Below are 21,765 nucleotides of genomic sequence, written 5' to 3' on the forward strand. Positions count from 1 at the left end.
AGTTTTTGTACAAAGGTATTGCCAGCCACAGCCACAGGCTTACAACAGAGCTCTGATCTGGTCGCCCTTGGTCTGGACGTGCCGTCTGGTGATCTCCGCCACGCTGAGGCAGCCGCTGTGCGCCATGGCCAGAGCTCGTGCAGCATCTCGATGACGTGCCTCACCCTGGCCTCACCGCGGAACCGCGCGCCGCCAGCCCGAAGAACACGGGCCTCCCCGCCTGCATCTGGAGCAGGCAGTGACCTAGAGTAGTTGCTTTACCATGACTGCGGTGGCGCCGAGCGCAAGCGCCTTGATCACGTCGGTGCCCCGCCGGACGCCGCCGTCCACCAGCACCGGCACGGCCCCCGCCACCGCCTTGACCACCTGCAATGCAGCGCCACCCGGCGATGGCAATCCCCCTGTCAGTTTTCGAGCCGCATCGCGCAACTGATCGCCGCACGTTGCGAACGCCCATTCGCTGTGTTTGCATGTGCGAACGTACGTGCTGTGTGTTACCTCTTCGAGCATCGAGATGGTGCCCGGCGCGTAGTCCAGCTGCCGGACGCCGTGGATGGACACGATCACGCCCGCCGCCCCTGCCTCCGGGGCCTTCCTGGCTGTCCAACGCCGCCACCGCAGAGTCAGAGTTCAGTCAGTGACCATAGGTAATAAAAACGCAGGCGACGGATGCGGCGAGGCTGATGCCCCATGCGGTGCGGCGCTTGGAGAAGCGAGCCTCCGAGCGTGGCGACGACGGCTACGATGCGGCAACTGGGAGAATGGGTAGGGCAACTGAAAATGGACTAGAGCCTAGAGCTAAGGAGGGCCCGTAGAATCAGGGAATAGGAAATGGAGGGGTACACATGCACGACTGTAGGTGGGAGGTGGCCAGCACAGAAACGGGGTCCCCCCGCCCCCCACCGGTCATAGTACCTTGAGACCGGCACCTGTAACGGCCTAGCGCAGGAACGGCACCGGCCCACGTCCGTCTCAGCCGGTCACAGGAGCTGGAGAGCAAACGACGTGGCTAGCAGGGATTGGAGACACAGGACATAAACAGGAATTAGAGCATCTTTAAGAGTTTTTTAAATTTTTTTCCTAAAAACACCATATTTTCCCACTCCTAAAAAGATATTAGGGGAAAAAAAATCGATCTCCAATAGTACACAATATTCCACTCTAAAAATTAAAATTTGGTCCATCACCGCTTGGCCTTCCAATTCCATGATCATCGTCGGGAGCGAGAGCGGCGGCACTGGGGGCAGCCCGGGAATGTCCGCCGCGCCGTCCATCACCCCGAACTCGCCGGCCACCTCCTCGCACAGCGCCGACAGGCGCAGGAATTAGGAGAGCGCCGCGGCGTTGCAGTTGAAGTACAGTACGTCGACACTCCGAGCTCGCGGGCCACGATGACTAGCGGGGCGCAGAACAGGTCGAGGACGAGCGCGGCCACCGGGCACACCAGGCTCGAGACGGCCGCCCTGACGTGGGGCGCGTGCAGCTGCACGACCTGCGAGATGAACTCCATGGAGCCCGCGTGGTCCGTCGGGGGCTCGACGGCCCGAAGGCGGTGGATGCGAACGTCGAGGCTGGCGGCCACCTCCTCCGTGCGGCGTATGGACCTGCCCAAACATGCAAGCTGAATCACGATGGACCGATGGAGTCAGCGCCGCCGCCGCCGCCTCCGGTGGCCCGGGACCCGCCTCCGAGGCTGCGCAAGGCGACGCCGTCGCCGACGCGCGAACCGCGTGACCTGGAGCAGCAAAACCACTCCGTCGACGGCGTCTTCGGCGCTAGGGTGCAGGCTCATCGTCGTGGAAGTCGCTGGCTCCAGGTGCCGGCAAGTTCAGGGAGATGGACGGCGCGACGAACATTCCCGGGCTGCCCCCAGTGCCGCTGCTCTCGCTCCCGACGCCGATCATGGAATTGGAAGGCCAAGTGGTGATGGACGACGCGAAAGAGCTCGCGAACTGGTGATGGAAGAGGCGAAGGAACCTCTTTTTTCCTGACTTCTAAAATATATATTAGGAGTTGTTGGAGAGGAATTTTTTTACTTCTTTCTAAAAATTAAGGATTTGGAGAAGATTTAGGGAACTCTTGAGATGCTCTTAGGATTAAGATGCTGTTGAAGCGCGGATCCCAGGCGCTACATGGAGTTTCGTATTACCATTTGCAGTGCGACAGAAGAGTGGTGGGCCTACATTCTACAAGGTCCATCGCTCACCCCAAAGGGCCCAGAAAGAAGGCCCGTAAAGCAAAACCGCAGGACATCACGACCTAGGGTTTTCATACGTGATGACCCAGCCCACATAAAAGCTCAGAGCACCAGCCACCTGGCGACCTCTGCCTCGCGCCGCCACCTCCCTGTTCCAGCTCTCTAGCGCACGGCGCAGCCGTCAGAAACCCTAAACTTCGGCGGCGACGATGGCGGCGGCACCGGCAGGTGGCGGCGGCGCGCGGGCGCTGTCGCAGCGGGAGCAGGACATCCAGATGATGCTCGCCGCCGACGTCCACCTCGGCACCAAGAACTGCGACTTCCAGATGGAGCGCTACGTATACAAGCGCCGCACTGATGGTATAAGTCCAATTCTCTCTAGACTAACCAAATGTTTACATCGAACGCGTCTTGTATTGCATATCTAGTTATAGATCTGTTGGGATCTTGCTATGCGCATGCAGATATTAGGCTGCGATTGTAGTTCAATTGAGAAATATTGGCGCGTAGTTTCAGTCGACAGATATTGATTCATACGTATGTAATTTCTAGTTAAGGTTTTCTGGTGTCAGTGTGATACACGTATGTGTATGTAATTTCTAGTTGTTAAGGGTTTCTGGTATCAGTGTGATACACATATGTGCGTCGTCTACTTTTAGTATTATTTCTCCAGTATGGCCTTGAGGATTTGTCTAGCATGAAGATTTGGAGGGTTTCTGGAGTGAGTGTGATACACATACGTGTAAGGTCTTGCTGCGACATTACAAGTACTATTCTTCTCAATGTCATACCATAAATATGAGCTGTGGGATTGGTTCAGACTAGATTCTATCAAAATTATAGGATCAATTGACTGATATCTAACATCTTATGTCTGTGTTGCTGTGTTTGTTCACTTGAATCAATGGGAAGAATGTCTAGTAGTTCAGTGCTAACTTAAGTTGCTTTTGCCGATCAATCCCCTTTGTCATTTGACTATGGCGAACTGTGAATTAACAATAGTGCTGTTGTATATTATCATTCAGGTATCTACATTATTAACCTTGGGAAGACCTGGGAGAAGCTACAGTTGGCTGCGAGGGTCATTGTTGCAATTGAAAATCCACAAGATATTATAGTACAGTCTGCTAGACCCTATGGCCAGAGGGCTGTCCTCAAGTTTGCGCAGTACACTGGTGCTCATGCCATTGCCGGCAGGCACACTCCTGGTACATTCACCAACCAGTTGCAAACCTCATTCAGTGAGCCGCGCCTTCTTATCCTGACTGACCCCAGGACTGATCATCAGGTAAACTTATATCTGCTGAAGGAAAAACTTTGTTGATTCAGAGCACTTACAAATCTTCTTTATCAAACTTTGCACAGCCCATTAAGGAGTCTGCACTTGGAAACATTCCCACCATTGCCTTCTGCGACACTGACTCTCCTATGCGCTATGTTGATATTGGCATTCCTGCCAATAACAAGGGGAAACAGAGCATTGGTTGTCTGTTCTGGCTGCTTGCCAGAATGGTCCTCCAGATGCGTGGTACAATTCTTCCAGGACACAAGTGGGACATAATGGTAAACTGATATAATCTGAACTAGTTTCATCCCAACAATTTCTGACCTGAATAAACAAAGCATTTACTTTTTGTCGCTTCTTGAATCGTATGCTTGTTTCTCTTTTGCAGGTTGATCTGTTCTTCTACAGAGACCCAGAGGAAGCAAAGGAGCAGGAGGAAGAAGAGGCTCTGGTTGCTCCTGACTATGGCGCCGTTGCAGAATATGCTGCTCCAGGGGCTGACAACTGGGGCGCCGATTGGGGAGCTGGTGAAGCTGCAGCTCCGCCTGCTGGCATTCCAGCTGCTGGTGCAGACTGGGCTGCTGCTCCAGGTACAGTTACTCTTCTCATAATAATGTGATTTGCATTTAAAAACGAGACATTCTAATCTTTGTAGGAGTATTCTGTTTACACATGCCTAGTTTGTCTAGAGTACAATGTTTAAATGATTGATAGTTGATGCTCTATTATACCTTTTGTGTGCCTAGAAGATCTTTGAGATACTTAAGCAATAGAAATCTGTGACTTTGATTTGAATCTAGAGTTACCCACGTATAGATTTGTATTGGCATGAATCAAAGAGATCGTCGTGGCACAACTAACGATGTAACATTAGTTTGATTCTATGGTTGGTTGTTTTTCTTTGTTTGTTTTATGTCCTAGTTTAGTTGACTTTGTGCAGTATATGGGCGTGTTGGATGTCCCTCTTTAGTTAACAATATTAAAATGTTAGTTCACCTACAAATTAAAAATTAATACCATGATTGGGTATTAGATATTTAGGTTCGTACCTTAAATTGTATTCATCAATTGTAGTCTTTCTTTAATTTGTCCTGTGTGTCTAAAGCTAGATGGTGATTTGAGCTGAATCTTTGATGTTTTTCTAGCGTGGCTTAAAATGCAAACGTTTTTTTTGTCACAAGTAGACCTTCGACCTATCGGTTTTAATGTGTAACTGTGTTGAAGCTTTAAATCTTTATAGATTTACTCTTCTCATAATAATGTTTGATCACATTTGCTTGTTTCTTTTACTTTTATTATTACCTGGTTATCTGCTTGTTTAGTTTAGTACACCTGTGGCGCTTACAATTACACATGTGAATTTCAGCTCCTCCTGCTGGCATTCCTGCTGCTGGTGCAGACTGGGCTGCTGCTCCAGGTCCAGTTTATCTTCTCATAGTAATATGATTTGCATTTGAAGACGATTCATTCTAATCTTTGTAGTAGTATTCTGTTTACACATGCTTAGTTTTTCTAGGGTACAATGTTCAATTTATTGATAGTTGATGCTCTATTCTACCTTTTGTCTGCCTAGAAGTAGCTTGCTGTGTTTCTAAAGCTAGAAGGTGATTTGATATGAATCTTTGATATGTTTTTCTAGCGTGGCTTAAAATGCAAACAATTTTTTTTTATCACAAGTTGCCCTTTGACCTATAGTTTTTAATGTGTAACCGTGTTGAAGCTTTAAATCTTTACAGATTTAGATTTACTATTCTCATAATAATGTTTGATCACATTTGCTTGTTTCTTTTACTTTTATTATTACCTGGTTATCTGCTTGTTTAGTCTCATTATATAGGATTTTATGGGTAACTGTGAGGAAGCTTTAGATCACTATAGAGTATACTCAATAATGTTTCATTTGCTTGTTTCTTTTATTTTTATTATCTGTTTTGTTTAGTTTCATACACCTGTGGCTCTTACAGTTCCCCATGTGAATTTCAGCTCCTCCTGCTGATGGTGTCTGGGATGCAGCCGCGGCTCCTCCAACAGCCACCGGATGGGAACAAGGCGCTGCCCCTGATGCGGCACCTGCCCCTGGCCCGAACTGGGGGTAAAGAGTAAATCAGCATGGTTGATGGCATATATTAGTTATCATCAGAACTCGTTGGTAGACACTGCTTGAGTAGTAGCATTGAACTCTTTACGTGCTACTAGATGAGAATCAATTTTGTGTTGACTCAGCTGAGACAGCGAGTGAATCAGGCCCCTTTCTATTATGCCAAATGGATAGCTCTGTTTTAAGCGTATTTTGTGAACTGTATGCTCTTCGTTGCAGCAAGTGTCTCGCCAGCTTGCTTTTTGTGGGTTTGTCAATGTTGTAATGTGGTACACCGGACACCGCACCAAAGATTTGTTGTTCAGGTTCGCTGAAAGCTGATGAAGGTTCTGGTACAACAGGTAATGCCTCAGGTTTACAAGAGGGCTCTGATCTGGTCGCCCTCGGTCTGGACGTGCCGCCTGGTGATCTCCGCCACGCTCCGGCAGCTCTAGCTCCTCGTTGAGCATCTCGATCACGTGCCTCGCGCTGGCCTCCCCACGCGCCGCCAGCCCGAAGAACACCGGTCTCCCCACCCGCAGACGCCCGCGCTCATCCTCATCAGAATTTGCCACGGTTCCATCTTGAGTGACCTGGACTTGTTGCTTTACCATGACTGCGGTGGCCTAGCGCCAGCGCCTTGAACACGTCGGTGCCCCCGCGGACGCTGCCGTCCACCAGCACCGGCACGGCCCCCGCCACCGCCTTAACCACCTGCAATGTAGCGCCGCCCGTCGATGGTAATCCCCCTGTCAGCTTTCGAGCCGCATCGTGCAACTGATCACCGAACGCTGTCAGCTTTCGAGACGCATCGTGCAACTGATCACCGCACGTTGCGAAAGTCCATGCGCTGTGTTTGCATGTGGGAACGTCCGTGCCGTCTGCTACCTCTTTGAGCACCGAGATGGTGGCCGGGGCGTAGTCCAGCTGCCGGGCGCCGTGGTTGGACACGATCGCGCTGGCCTCCCCTGCCTGCACGTAAGGATGAAAACGGACGGAATCGAACGGAGAACTCCTCAACCGTTTTCTACTTTTACATTTGAATACGAAAACGAAAACGAAAGCGGACAAACCGAACACGAAAACGAACACGAACTTACGGAATATCGAGAATTTCGAAAACGAAACAATTCGAGCGGAATTATATCGAACACGGTCGGTATACGAAAACTCAATACGGAATACCGACCCGTAGACCAAGTGCATGACTAAGTGCATACATGATCAAGTTCAAGTGCATATAATAATTAACAAGTGCATATTATAGAAACATGAACTCGAACTGAGTCAGAATAATTTTATTAATCTTTTTAGAATAGATGTAGTATTTTATTTTAAAGATTTATTCAGATTTTTCTTTTGAGTAACAAAGATTTATTCGGCTGATGCAAAAACTATCAAATGATTGACTTTGCAGGTGGGGGTTAAACCGATGAGCTTGATGGGCTATGGCCCAGGTGGGCTTTCGTGTAGATGCTGCCGGTTTCCTGACATTTAGCACTATCTCATGAGGTGAAGAGAGACGAGGCTGAGCGCCATCTATAAGAGAGGGCAGCTGGCCACCAGTAGAAAGAACACAGCTGCGTGGTGAACAACCTGTAATTGGGCTGTATGACCTGTGCAGTTGGCCAAATTCGGTTTAAACCGAATTTTTAATTCGGAATATTTCAAATTAAAAGTAGAAAAGTAGAAAACGGTCGAAAAAATGTCTAAACCGTTTTCTACTTTTACATTTGAAATACGAAACATCTGAAATGCGAAAGCGAAAACGGTAAAGTCGGACAAGAAAATGCGGATTCGATCGGATTAAATATAAAAAAACGATGCGGTTCGGTTCGGGATATTTCCGTTCCGTTTTCATCCTTACCTGCACGGCCTTCCTGGCTGTCCAGCGCCGCTGCCGCAGAATCAGAGTTCAGTCAGTGACCAATATAGGAAATTACCATTTTCCAGTGCGCCGATTATCAGCATCTCGTCACTCATCAATTCAACGCTGATACGTAGTGAAGTGATTTCATTACCGACGGAAGTCCTTGAGCAGGATGGGCAGCCAGGTTACGGACCTGAGCCACTCCATGCTCTGCAACCAACCACACACAAATTCAGGGACACAAACTAACAAACGCCATCAACCACCATACACGCCACATAATTGCCCCGCCGGCCGGCAAGACTACTGCACCCGGCCCATCAGGCCATCACGCCATGCATGGACGCATGGCCACCGGTACTGCGATTCAAGGCCGCAGCAGGCAGCCAATGTCATCAGTGTCCTAAAGGCAGCTCCGTTTTTATGGCAGCATGTTAAGAGCCATATGCTGCTCCCAGCTGATCACAGAGCAGGCTCTCAGTATCCGGTATAGCGACCTGGTGCCTGACGCGGACGCGTCCTTGGCGCCCATAACTGGTCCGTATGCTTGCCAAGTACTAGTACACTGCGCATGGGGGCGGGCGCTCGCACATGCTAGGGCATTCAAGGTTCAAGAGATTTATGGCACGGCCACCGGTTGCGCTGCGCTCTACGTACAGTCCCTTCCACGACGATGAGTGATCCAGCGTCTCGCGCGCCCGCCGTTCCAGCTTGGAGCCGCCTTCCTCCTGGTCCTGGTTTATCATCAAGATGACAATGGTTTAGTCTTTCAGAAAGGAAACAAACAGAGTAACTATTTTAGACCCTGTTCGCTTCTCTTATAATCCGTCTTTTTTTGCTTGTTTTTTTTTTCTTCGGCCGGAACCGTGTTTTTCTCTCATAACAAATCAGCTATAACAGTGTTTTGGCTTTTTTTTTTTTCAGCAAAGCGAACGGAGCCAAACAAGCTTTTGTACTTCTGATGGACCACTTGTATTATCGAGCAAATGTTACACTCACAGTGTCAAGATCGTCGTCGAATGACATTAGACCTTCAAGGTTTGGGGACACTGGAGCGATCATCCTGGATGAATAGCCAGCTCAGGCACACAGAATCACAAATAATAGAAGTGGGATCTTCTTTTTCTTTTCTTTTGTTTTTGCAACGTTGTGATGTTCAAGCTGTTCAAGCTATTGAAATGCTCTAAGTACATGATTGAGGATCATGATATGACACGGGAAGATATAGCTTATGAAATTTTAGCATTCAGTAGCATTGCGTAACTATTGAAATGTGATTTGCAAAGAACATAGTTTCGCTGAACTTCAGGAGATCTCGAGAAACAAAATCACTCTGTGAAGGACCGGAAACGGCGACCAGAGGAGGGTGAATGGGAGCCTCAAATTTCTTTCGAAATCTTCAACCACTGTCCCAACATCAATCCCCAAAAAACATACACGAAAGACTTGATGACCACGACCCTAGAGAAGGGTGGATGCTCCCTCAGAACACAGTGGGTCACCACAGAGCAAACGGAACACAGATCGAAGCCCAAACGAGTAAACTCCCAAAAGAAAACAGCACTGCTCCTGCAAATATCGGACACGTCCGGTATGATCTCGGACACGTCCGATATTTTCAGTAGCAAGCTGACCAAAAGAGAAAAATTCAAAACCCCGTCAAATGGTGTCCAAAAATCATGAAATTTTAACCATAGCTCTTTAGACACCAAGGGAAAGTCTCCACCAAATTTCAGCTCAAAACTCCAAAGTGAGAAATATCGGACACGTCCTAGATCATATCGGGCATGTCCGGTATGAACGAGCAGTTTCTCGGGAAAAATCAAATCAAGCCATAACTTGATCAAATCAACTCCAAATGACTTGAAACTTTGCACAAGGGTTCACAAACGAGTAGAAAGGCAACCTCTAAAGGATCATGGCCCGAAACAAACTCTAACTCCGTGAATCGAAGGAATTGAAGAATCCCCAAAAAATAGGTCAATAACTTAAATTGCTCGGATCTGCGATCTCGTGAGGAATTAGTGGATTTCCTTCGGTGGAAAGCTTCTACTCATGTCATTGATCGATCTAAGGCAACAAGAACGAACCAAAACCATCCCAAAACGAAGAAACGAGAGGGGAAACAAGAGGGGACAAAAGGAGCTCGTGAAGAACACCAAAATCACATCAAGAACACAACTAAATCATGAATCCCGGAGGGCATACGGTGGTTACGGCCACCGATTCCTTCAAAACTAAGTCACAATTTGAGTTGTGGACCTTTCTCATACATGGAAGCAAACTAGAGGAAGAAACCCTAAAGGAGAAAATAAAAACTGGAGGAGGTGAGGGAGATGGGGGCTCCCTCATCCTATTTAACAGGGCTATTACACATTCCCAGTTTTGCCCCTAGATACAAATGAGTTGAACCGCTAAGCCCAAGGGCGTTGTTGTCTAACCCGGTGTAATCTTGATCCGATGGCCACCGCGCCTTCTCATCGGTAGCTTCGCCTCGACGCGAACTCCCCGATGCCGCCACATGTCGTCTGTCCCTCCTCGGAACCTCCGCCCAGGTTTTGAGGCCCAAACCCGTAAACCATCCATCCGATGGTTTTGAGGCCCAAACCATCAAACCATCCGCGAGTAGCGTACTCCATACACGTCCCCCGCCATCCGACGCGTGTCACCGCCGTCCTCGACCGGCTGGCCCACCAAGTCCTCCTAAGCCTCGCTCGACTCACGCGTCCGCCGTCTTGACCCGGTCAACACCATCACTCCATGTCTTCTTGCACTTGTCGATGTCCCAAGTGTCAGCCACCGCGGCTAGTCATCCGGCCTCTGGGTCTCTCGGTCCAAGCCTCACGTCCATCCTTCACCGCTCCCGGTCTGTCGGCATGGCACGTCCTCCTTGACCTTCACCTCGCCGTCGACCACCGCATCCGAGCTCCACACCTGCACAACACAAGCCAAAAGACATGTCGCACATATAGCTTTTGCCATGGTAGGGTTAGTCACCACTCAACCTACTTCGTGGATCACATTGACAATCACTCATCACAAAATGAACACACAAGGGTACTTGTCAACCTTGTGTTCGCAATCTCCCCCTTGATGAGTGCATTGTCAACACCAATACATGAACAGTTTGAGCAAAAGAAAAAGAAGAGAAAAGAGAGATCTCACCCAAATGACCAAAAGTCAAAGAAAAGCCAAGAACCGGGTCATTTGAAAATGAGCAAAACTTGGTCCCCAAAGACATGGGCAACGGCTCGACACAACCAAGTAAAACAAAACTAGCCCTCAAGAAGAGGCAACGGGCTCAACACCACTAGCAAAGCTCAAAAAACCAAAAAACTGCTAGACCCTCCAGAAGAGGCAAAGGCTCAACACATCTAGCAAAACACCTCAAATGCAACTTCCCCTGAACAAGTGCAATCTCTCTCAAATGAATGCATATCTCTCAACTTTAGGTGAAATTGGAAGTTTCTTCTCCTTTTCTGAATATTTCTCCCCTTGTGTCATTATGAGTGTGGAAAACTTCTCCCCCTTGTTGACACATGCACTTATCAAGCTAGAGCCCAAAGATTGCATCTCCCCCTCAAATCATGCTATGAATGCAGAAATGCACGAATGCAGAAGCTTCAAGATTATAGTAAGTAGATTGAAAAGAGGCTCTAGTTGATGCTGTCATGTATATATAGCAACACATACAAGTGCTAGCAAATGCTCAAATTGACCAAATGAGACGAAATATGGCATTTAAGCAATTTTGATCAAGTTTGAGCAATTTTAAAAGAGGGTTCACCACCAAAGGAGCACATAGCAAAAGTAGACAGGAGATCGACCTTGTGCTACACATGTATGCAAAGTAAACTACCCCAAACAAAGTTCACACATCATGTCATGAGACAAACTTATGGTTTGATCAAATTTTAGACACCAATTGAAATTTATTGGAGTTATGCAGCTTATTACCAAAGTTTGTCAGACAAGTGTGTGCGGGAGGTTATCTGTGCTATCAAAACCTGACTTAGCGACCATGTCAAGCCTATGCCAAAGGCAATCAGAAGCTTAAGACAATGATCTCGGTATCCATTACAGAGCTCAAGTTCACCAATGAGTGCAATTTGGAGCTGTCTCGATACTCTGACATAGGATAGTACAGACCCATCCCGATCTTTTCAAATCACTTAGTTTGATTTTCAAGTTTTCGCACAAATTCAAGTTTCTCAAGCAAGTGTGTAACTCAAGGTATGAGCCATAGCAACTAAGCATATATATGAAGCAAGAAAAAGATCTCGACACATGCTAGTGCCACAAGTAGTGGTGAACACATTTTATGTTTCAACAAGTTTTAATCAAGTTCACAGTTTGGAAAACAAGCTTGGCTCATAACATGCATCAATTGATCAAGAGGAGCCTAAGCCAAAAGCACATCATGTATATCCATAACATCCCCAACAAGAGCATAGTGTCAATCTAGCTACTATAAGGATGAAGATTAGGATGCAATATGATACATGATGATATGATATGATATGCAAGAATGATATAAAAACAAAAACAAAGGCTAAACTACAAAGAAAAGCAAAACTAGAATACAACAACCAAAGTTTCCCTCCTCTAAAAAGGGAAACAAACTCCAAGCTCCCCTCGTAAGCGAGCAAACTGGGCTTGGTCAAGTGGTTTGGTGAAGATATCTGCGAGCTGGTTTTGGGTATCAATGTGGTGCAGATCGATATCACCTTTCTCATAGTGGTCACGCAAGAAGTGAAAGCGAACTTCTATGTGCTTTGTCTTTGAGTGAAGGACTAGGTTTTTGGCTACACTTATGGCACTGGTGCTGTCACAAAACAAAGGCACTCGCCTAAACTCTAACCCAAAGTCTCTCAGAGTAGCTATCATCCAAAGCAACTGGGAACAACAAGCAGCAGCAGCAACATACTCAGCTTCTGTGGTGGATTGGGCGACGCTAGACTGCTTGCGAGAAGACTAAGACACAAGAGAAGATCCAAGAAACTGACAAGTCCCCGAAGTGGACTTCCTCTCAACACGACAACCAGCATAATTCGCATCAGAATACCCACAAAGAGAAAGAGAGGAGGAGGCTGAAAACCAAAGACCAAACTCGGGTGTGAAACGAAGGTACCTGAGGATCCGCTTAATGGCTTGACGATGAGACGTGCGTGGAGAAGACTGAAAACACGCGCACAAGCAGACTACGAATTGGATGTCCGGTCTCGTCGCTGTTAGGTACAGCAGGGACCCGATCATGCTTCGGTATTCCTTCTGGTCCATGGCTTCTCCCTCCTTGTCCTCATCCAGGGCCATCGTGGTTGACATGGGCATCGAAAGAGGCTTGGCCTCACCCATATCAAATTTCTTGAGCACGTCCTTGGTGTACTTGCCTTGGTGCACGAACGTCCCCTCACGAGTTTGCTTGATTTGCAGCCCGAGGAAGAAAGTCAATTCACCCATCATGCTCATCTCAAATTCCCTGCTCATAGTATCTGAAAACTTGGCAACAAGAGCATGAGAAGAGCCACCAAAGATTATATCATCCACGTATATCTGAACCAAAAGGATGTCTGTGCCTTGCTTGAGGAGGAACAAAGTCTTATCTACGAAACCCATCCTAAAACCCTTATCAAGCAATAAAGCTTTCAAACGCTCATACCAGGCTCTCGGGGCTTGTTTCAAACCATACAAGGCTTTGTGGAGTTTAAAAACATGGTTGGGGTACTTTGGATTTTCAAAGCTAGGGGGTTGCCTCACATAAACCTCTTCCTCTATGTACCCATTCAAGAAGGCGCTCTTCACATCCATCTGATACAGCTTGAACCCTTTCGAAGCTGCAAATGCTAAAAGAATCCTAATGGCTTCTAGATGGGCAACAAGAGCAAAGGTTTCTTCATAGTCTATTCCCTCTTTTTGGCAAAAACCCTGAGCCACTAATCTCGCCTTGTTTCTCACCACCACCCCATCCTCACTCTGCTTGTTCTTGTAAACCCACTTTGTACCTATGGGGTGGCACTCTGGTGGAGGTGGAACTAAAACCCACACTTGGTTCTGCTCAAAGTTCTCTAACTCCTCGTGCATAGCATTAACCCAATCGGCATTAGATAGTGCGTGTCCAATATCTCGAGGCTCAAAAGAAGCTACGAAAGCAGAATGAGCGAAATGGGAAATATGATAAGACTTGGAACACGTTACCCTTTCGTCGATGTCGCCGATCATGGTTTGAGGAGGATGGCGTCGCTGGATATGTCGAGGTGCACCCAAAGACAAAGTCGCCTCCCCCTCATCCACAGCTAGGGCCTCCTCAGTCGATTGAGGAAGCGGCTCACACAGACCCCATGAAGTAGAGGTGGAGGGCTCGGGGCCGTGAGCCGAAGTGGTCGAAGCTGGCTCGATCGGGGCAGCTGGTTGAGATGGCTTGGGATCATCCCAATCGATGTCATCGTCATCCTCAACGAAAATGTTGTCACCCATCTCTTCATCACCTGCACGTTCAAAGACAGAAATAGAAGCGGGCATGGTTTCGTCGAAGGTGACTTCACAAGTCTCCATGACACGGTTAGTCTCAAGATTAAGCACACGGTATGCATGTGAATGAGAAGCGTAACCGAGGAATATACCGCCCGAAGATCTAGATTCAAACTTGTCAAGATTACCTTGCTTAAGAATGAAGCACCTGCAACCGAAGACTCGAAAATGACTCACCTTGGGTGGACGCCCAAACCGCAACTCGTAGGATATCTTCTTCAAGAAAGCACGAAGAAAAATGCGGTTTGAAACAAGGCAGGCGGTGTTGATGGCTTCGGCCCAGTAACACCTAGGAGTCCTATGCTCATCGAGCATCGTCCTGGCCATTTCAACCAAAATCCGATTTTTGCGCTCAACAACACCATTCTGCTGAGGGACATAGGGTGAAGAAAACTGATGTTCAAGACCCAAAGAAGCACAAAAGGTGTCAAACTGAGAGTTTTTGAACTCAGTGCCATTGTCACTGCGGATAGCTCGTATGGCATTCTTTGGTAACTCAGTTTGCAACCTCAAGATCAAGTCACGAGCATGAGAAAATGCTTTGTCCTTGCCCTCCATGAAAAACACCCAAGAATAACGAGAAAAATCATCCACGATCACAAGAACATACCACTTCCCTCCCTCTGACCGAACCCGAGCCAGACCAACAGTGTCCATATGGAGTAGCTCACCGGGTCTCGTGGTCATGACCTGAGTCACTAGAGGGTGGGAAGCAGCCACCATCTTTCCGTGGCGACAGGGATGGCATACCAGATCCTTCTCAAACTTAAGTTTGGGCAATCCTCGGATCATGTCAAGAGAACTCAACCTCACTAGGAGATCAAAGCAAGTGACCAAGTCTCCTATGCCACTTCCACAAATCAGAAGAAGATCCAGCAACTAAACAGCGAGAAGAACCAAAAAACTGAGAGAAATCAGCTCTAAAAACTCGGCCAAAAGGAACGATCTGACAAACTAGATGTCCCTGAGAATCGAGCACACGAGAAAGTCCAGTCTTAAAGCGCACCTCAAACCCATCTTGAAGGAGTTGCGAAACAGAGAGCAAATTGAAATGCAAGCTTGAAACCAAAGCAACGTCCTTCAAGATAAAAGACTCATTGACCCGAATGGTCCCACGAGACAACACCTTACCTTTGCTATTGTCCCCAAATGTGATGTACTCCTTGTATTGCATGGGGTCGAGGCTAGAGAACCATTTGGAACTTCCGATCATGTGGCGCGAATAGCTGGAATCAACAAGCCACGTGTTCTCTAGGCCTCTGCTCTGCATCAATAGAAAGACAGGGAGTGAGCAAATGGCACAACACTGGGGTTAGTGAAATGAGGAGAATACCAGTGTTGAGTCATTTGCCCTAGAAAAGTGTTAGGAAAAACACCATACATGCCATGTCCCATTGGAGAGAAGCGATCACCACGTGGGGGAAAACGTGGTCCGCTAGGAGTGTGGGACTGAAAGCCACCGTCGCGAGGTCTAGAGTCATATAGATCATGACTTGGGCCATGCGGGGCACGACCACCACGTGGTCTCGCCACCTGAGGCCTAGCACCTTGAGGCATTGCACCTCTAGGCCTAACACTGTGCCTCTGAACAGGCGGTACATGTACGCCATGGGGAGGACGGTACATGTTCTGGTTGTTCAACTCGTACTCGCGCCGCTCATCTCTCTTCCTCCTAAAGCAAAACTCAGCCACATGACCATCTCTATGGCAATAGTCATAGTGGTACCTCACCTCTCTCTTGGATGGTGGTTGACTCACTCTCTTGTGGATGTGGTTCACTCTCTGAGGCTTTTTGGCTTTAGGAAGGGGTGCACTAGAGATGTTGGGTAGAGTATCGAGTGAGTTCCGAAAGTGGTTTGGTTTGAGAACCCAAACTTGCTTGGATGGTAGAGCTTTTGGTGGTTCTTCAAACACACCATCTTTGATCATAGGCTTGGTAGACTCTGGTGAAGGGATCTTGATCAATTTGGGAGTGTTGGTGGGTTTCTCACTTGGATTCAAACCACTATGTTCACCAACCTTGCCATAGACATGCTCACCCTTCCCACCTATAGCAAAGCCTACTCCCGATGAGTCAGTTCCCCGCCTGAACTGGCTCACCATCATGCCCAACTGAGGCTCACTGCACGACACCTAGCTCAAGATGGACCAAAGTTGTGTGTTTTCTTCCTCGGTTCCCATCTTATCATGCCTACAGGACTCAAGCTCCAATATCAAAGCTTCACATCGAACACATGTAGTGGTGGTGCTATCTGAGTTGGCCTTCTCAAACTCAGCAAGTTTGGCAACCTTCTCTGCCAACTCAGATTGCAAGCCTGAGCAGGACTTGCATGCACCGAGCAACCCAGAACGAGACTTAAGCTCATCACATTCATCAAGCAAAACAGCATACTTGGATTGCAAGTCAGAGAGGTTAGACATGTGTATAGCGCACTCATCGCACTCCTCCTCCTCTGACACCACTACACCACTCTTGGCAAGCTCCAACTCCTTCAAAGCAACCTCTAGCTGGTCCTTAAACTCTTTTCTCTCGTGGGCAGCACTCTTAAGCAACTTATCTTGACTCATCAATGTATCATTCATAGTATCAAGCTCAAGCATAAGTGAGTCAAGTGTGGGTGGTACCTCATTTTCATCGTCGTCGACGTCGACGTCCTTTTTGAGCTTTGCTCCACCATCAACCGCCATAGTGCAAAACCCACCACGGTTTGCACCGGCAACAAAGCAGAGACCGTTGAGCTTGTCCTCGCGCTTCTTCTCAAACTCATCGTCGGTCGAGGGAGAAGAAGAGTGATCATCGTCAGAGTCATCGTCGAGGTCGCTGAGGGAGGCGAGGAAGGCGCGTTCTTGAGCTTTGGCCTTCTTGCGGTATGCCTTCTTGATCGCCTCCTTGTCGAAGCCGCCCTTGGCCTTGTGCTTGCCGGAGGTGTAGTCACGCTTATCCTTGTGCTTGCCGGAGTCATACTTGTTGGTGAAGGGCTTCTTCTTGGGGCAGTGCGCGACAAAGTGGTCTGGATCTCCACATCCATAGCATCCCTCCTTTGGGCCACCACTGCGTCGGCGGTTCAAACGGTTGTTGTGAAACCGAGAGAACCGACTGATGACGAGTGCCAACTCATCATCCCCAAGAGACTCCAGCTGCTCCTCTATGACTGACATCAAGCACGACAAAGAAAAAGAAGCTTGTGAAGGGTTAGTCAATGAACTTGAACCACTACCTGAGACCAAAGCCATGGTTGGTGCAGAAGGATTCTTGAGCTTGGCTTGGGTTTGGTAGTTGATCTCTGTGGACTTGAGCTTGCTGAAAAGCTCGTCGACGGTGAGGATGTCGTAGTTGGCCGACTCGATGATCGCCGACACCTTCACATCCCATACCTTTCGATCAAGGGCATAGAGAAGCTTGAGCGCCCTCTCATGATCACTATAAGGTAGGTTGGCCTTGTTCGCTTTCATTTTGTTGACAATAGTCTGAAAGCGGGAAAACATGGCATCGATGGACTCGCCATCAAACTGAGAGAAGTTCTCGTACTCGCGCTTGTACGTCTCGTAGAGTCTGGTCTTGACCTGTGCGGTCCCCTCGTAATAGCTCTGAAGCCTCACCCAGATCTCTCAAGCTGTAGTACAATCGGAGACACGCTCGAACTCAGAAAGCGAAAGACTCGAGAAAAGTACACTGCGAGCTTTGCTATTTGCGTTGTGCCGATCCTTGTGATCCTAGGTGGTACAGGCCACAACAGGGAGCACAACGTAAGTAGCATCCTCACAAATTTCCCAGACGAGCCAATCAATCCCCTAGAGATGCGTAGACATGTGGATCTTCCCATGAAAAAAATCGCGCGCTATATAATTTAGCGGCGGCCACTCCTGGGAGCTATGCGCCGCTATAGCGCCGCTATAGCCGCGCTATAGCACCGCAGCGTGAGATAGCTGCTCACGCTATATCGCCGCTATAGCGCCGCTATAGCGCGCTATTTATATACAGCCAGGCAAAAAAATAATAAACAGTCCAAACAGGCAACATATTCATAGTTTCATACTTCCATACAGTCTAAACATCCATAAGGTTTAAATATTCAGTAGCTAACATGAAACAACAATAACAGAGGGTACTCTGGATTAGGGTTAGAGGGCTCAAGATGGGCCTAAATCTGACTCTACCTCGTTTTTTTTTGTCAGCACATGAAACAGCAATAGCGGCGATTTAGCGTGCTATGGCGCTATAGCGGCAATAGCGGCGCTATAGCGCGCTACAGCGGCAATAGCGCGTATAGCGTGAAAATGCAAGATATCGTCGCGGCGAGCTATCTGGGACGCTATTAGCGCGCTATAGCGGCAAAATAGCGCGCTATTTTTTTCGTGGGGATCTTCTAATAAGGATAGTTGGACCTATCAAAGTGCGGTGGTTTGCCGGAACCACGCTCCATGTCGCCTTCGTGGATCACGGACCGATTAAGGTGGAATGATCCTTAACCGGCTCTGATACCAATTAAAGGACCGGAAACGGTGACCAGAGGGGGGTGAATGGGAGCCTCAAATTTCTTTCGAAATCTTCAACCACTGTCCCAACATCAATCCCCAAAAAGCATACACGAAAGACTTGATGACCACGACCCTAGAGAAGGGTGGATGCTCCCTCAGAACACAGCGGGTCACCACAGAGCAAACGAAACACAGATCGAAGCACAAACGAGCAAACTCCCAAAAAAAACATTACTGCTCCTGCAAATATCGGACACGTCCGGTATTATATCGGACACGTCCGGTATTTTCGGACACGTCCGGTATGATCTCGGACACGTCCGGTATTTTCAGCAGCAAGCTGACCAAAAGAGAAAAACCCAAAACCCCGTCAAATGGTGTCCAAAAATCATGAAATTTTAACCATAGCTCTTTAGACACCAAGGGAAGGTCTCCACCAAATTTCAGCTCAAAACTCCAAAGTGAGAAATATCGGACACGTCCTAGATCATATCGGACACGTCCGGTATGAACGAGCAGTTTCTCGGAAAAAATCAAATCAAGCCACAACTTGATCAAATCAACTCCAAATGACTTAAAACTTTGCACAAGGGTTCACAAGCGAGTAGAAAGGCAACCTCTAAATGATCATAGCCCGAAACAAACTCTAACTCCGTGAATCGAAGGAATTGAAGAATTCCCCAAAAAATATGTCAAGAACTTAAATTACTCGGATCTGCGATCTCGTGAGGAATTAGTGAATTTCCTTCGGTGGAAAGCTTCTACTCATGTCATTGATCGATCTAAGGCAACAAGAACGAACCAAAACCATCCCAAAACGAAGAAACGAGAGGGGAAACAAGAGGGGACAAAAGGAGCTCGTGAAGAACACCAAAATCACATCAAGAACACAACTAAATCATGAATCCCGGAGGGCATACGGTGGTTACGGCCACCAATTTCTTCAAAACCAAGTCACAATTTGAGTTGTGGACCTTTCTCATACATGGAAGCAAACTAGAGGAAGAAACCCTAAAGGAGAAAATGAAAACTGGAGGAGGTGAGGGAGATGGGGGCTCCCTCATCCTATTTAACAGGGCTATTACACATTCCCAGTTTTGCCCCTGGATACAAATGAGTTGAACCGCTAAGCCCAAGGGCGTTGTTGTCCAACCCGGTGTAATCTTGATCCGACGGCCACCGCGTCTTCTCATCGGTAGCTTCGCCTCGACGCGAACTCCCTGATGCCGCCACGTGCCGTCCGTCCCTCCTCGGAACCTCCGCTCGGGTTTTGAGGCCCAAACCCGTAAACCGTCCATCCGATGGTTTTGAGGCCCAAACCATCAAACCATCCACGAGTAGCGTACTCCATACGCGTCCCCCGCCATCCGACTCGTGTCACCGCCGTCCTCGACCGGCCGGCCCGCCAAGTCCTCCTGAGCCTCGCTCGACTCACGTGTCCGCCGTCTTGACCCGGTCAACACCGTCACTCCATGTCTTCTTGCACTTATCGATGTCCCAAGTGTCAGCCACCGCGGCTAGTCACCCGGCCTCTGGGTCCCTCGGTCCAAGCCTCACGTCCGTCCTTCACCGCTCCCGGTCTGTCGGCATGGCACGTCCTCCTTGACCTTCACCTCGCCGTCGACCACCGCATCCGAGCACCACACCTGCACAACACAAGCCAAAAGACATGTCGCACATATACAAGCCAAAAGACATGTCGCACATATAGCTTTCGCCATGGTAGGGTTAGTCACCACTCAACCTACTTCGTGGATCACATTGACAATCACTCATCACAAAACGAACACACAAGGGTACTTGTCAACCTTGTGTTCGCACTCTGATCAGCACTGTACTTGTTTCTGATGTCAGCTTCATGCCTACCAAGCACAGGCGTGTCAACTGTCAGCTCGCTACACCAATGTTGCTGAAACATCCCTTCTCTTGTACACCTTATTAGGTACATACACAAAAGGAAAATTGTAGAAGTCAGGTGGCCACGGAAAGAGGGGCCTCATACATACATGTAACTGATAGAAGCGGATGGCGTACGTCACAGCTGGAAGCAACCTCCTCTATCTTGCAGCTGGATGAGAATGACAGAACATGTATGGCATATAAGAAAATGTGCAAGAATCTACAGAGGGCATAAAAATGAGTACATCATTAGATGACCCTTAAAAGAAAATTTTCAGCAGTTACCATTATGGTGCTACATGCTGCTGCAGCTCTCGCTGTGGCCACCTCCCCTGAAATGAGAATTTAACCAAGAGTTTGTGGAGATGGCACCAATCCTGCTTTTTTTAAGAAAATGGAATTGTTTCCGGCCTCTGCAGCCGCACACAGCCATGATTTTTTTACAACGTTATTACAGCTATTCAGCTGATGAAATATAAAGGGAAACTCTGAATGTATAGCACCAATCCTCAGATGACATATTCTATCATTCAAAACTTCGATGAGTTTGAGCTTTTGTACCTTCTGGAGTTGCTAATTTGTGTGCCCCTGTTGGAGCGACAATTATTGGTGACGGCATGCATATCAATTCCTAATAGGCTTGTGGACATGTCTATCGTGCTGACATCCACAAGGACCCGTGGGCTCTTGATACTCCCGAATGAGGTTCAGGTCCTACTTCTGAATGAGGTTCAGAATTAGTGGTGACTGGTGAGGTGAACAATACAGAATTCTTCCATATGCTGCGATATTGTCCCTCCGAATGTACTCATCCTCCGCACCCCCACTGATGTAATCATAGTGCATCTTTGGCAGTTCTTTCTTGGCGAGCTCTTGATACTCCCGGACATGGACTGATAGATTATCCTCCATTCCTGCTACATCAAGAGGCCATTCTGACGTTGCAAATATCGCTGTGGTTGATACGGAGTATGTTGTATAAAAGTTCACTGGCACACCATTGCCCCCTTGGTGGGATGTCAAAAGCTCAGGTAGAGAGAGGGCGAGACACAGGATGACAGGACCCAACATTTCATAGTGCCCTGAGCTCCTAGGGCTCCAGCGGTCCCATCGACGCAGTGCGCATAAAAATTTTGCAAGGAAAAAAAAAGCAAAGGAACCATTATCATGTTGATTTTTTCTTTTCCTTTTATTGAAAAAGTTTTAAACAAGTTTTTTAAGCGCAAATTTGACGTGCACATAGATGATTATATGCTCCACCTATGCATATAGTTTGTGCCTTTGTGGGAATTTTCGTGAACTTCAACGGGTCCACGTCCACCCTGAGCCTTATGTTGATTTTTCCATTTTCTTTGTTGCACAAAGTTTTAAGAAAAGTTTTTTTAAGCTCAAATTTTACGTGCACATAGATGAACAGGGAAAGTATTCGG

General features: G+C 47.8%; 1 protein-coding gene and 1 pseudogene across 1 annotated transcript; one reads left to right on the top strand and one right to left on the bottom strand.

Annotated features, from left to right (window-relative positions):
• Nucleotide 1: 1 nt before the first annotated feature.
• On the bottom strand, nt 2-21,247 carry LOC136550422 (peroxisomal (S)-2-hydroxy-acid oxidase GLO4-like; annotated as a pseudogene).
• Nucleotides 2,289-5,779, top strand: LOC136550420 (small ribosomal subunit protein uS2y-like). Its single transcript, XM_066541987.1, has 6 exons — nt 2,289-2,557; nt 3,223-3,485; nt 3,563-3,760; nt 3,871-4,072; nt 4,849-4,899; nt 5,466-5,779. Exons 1-6 carry the CDS (start codon nt 2,407-2,409, stop codon nt 5,576-5,578), a joined length of 978 nt encoding a protein of 325 aa, XP_066398084.1. The 5' UTR covers nt 2,289-2,406; the 3' UTR covers nt 5,579-5,779.
• Nucleotides 21,248-21,765: the final 518 nt, after the last annotated feature.

This window comes from Miscanthus floridulus, chromosome 4, assembly GCF_019320115.1.
Source record: "Miscanthus floridulus cultivar M001 chromosome 4, ASM1932011v1, whole genome shotgun sequence".
Taxonomy (NCBI): Eukaryota; Viridiplantae; Streptophyta; class Magnoliopsida; order Poales; family Poaceae; genus Miscanthus; species Miscanthus floridulus.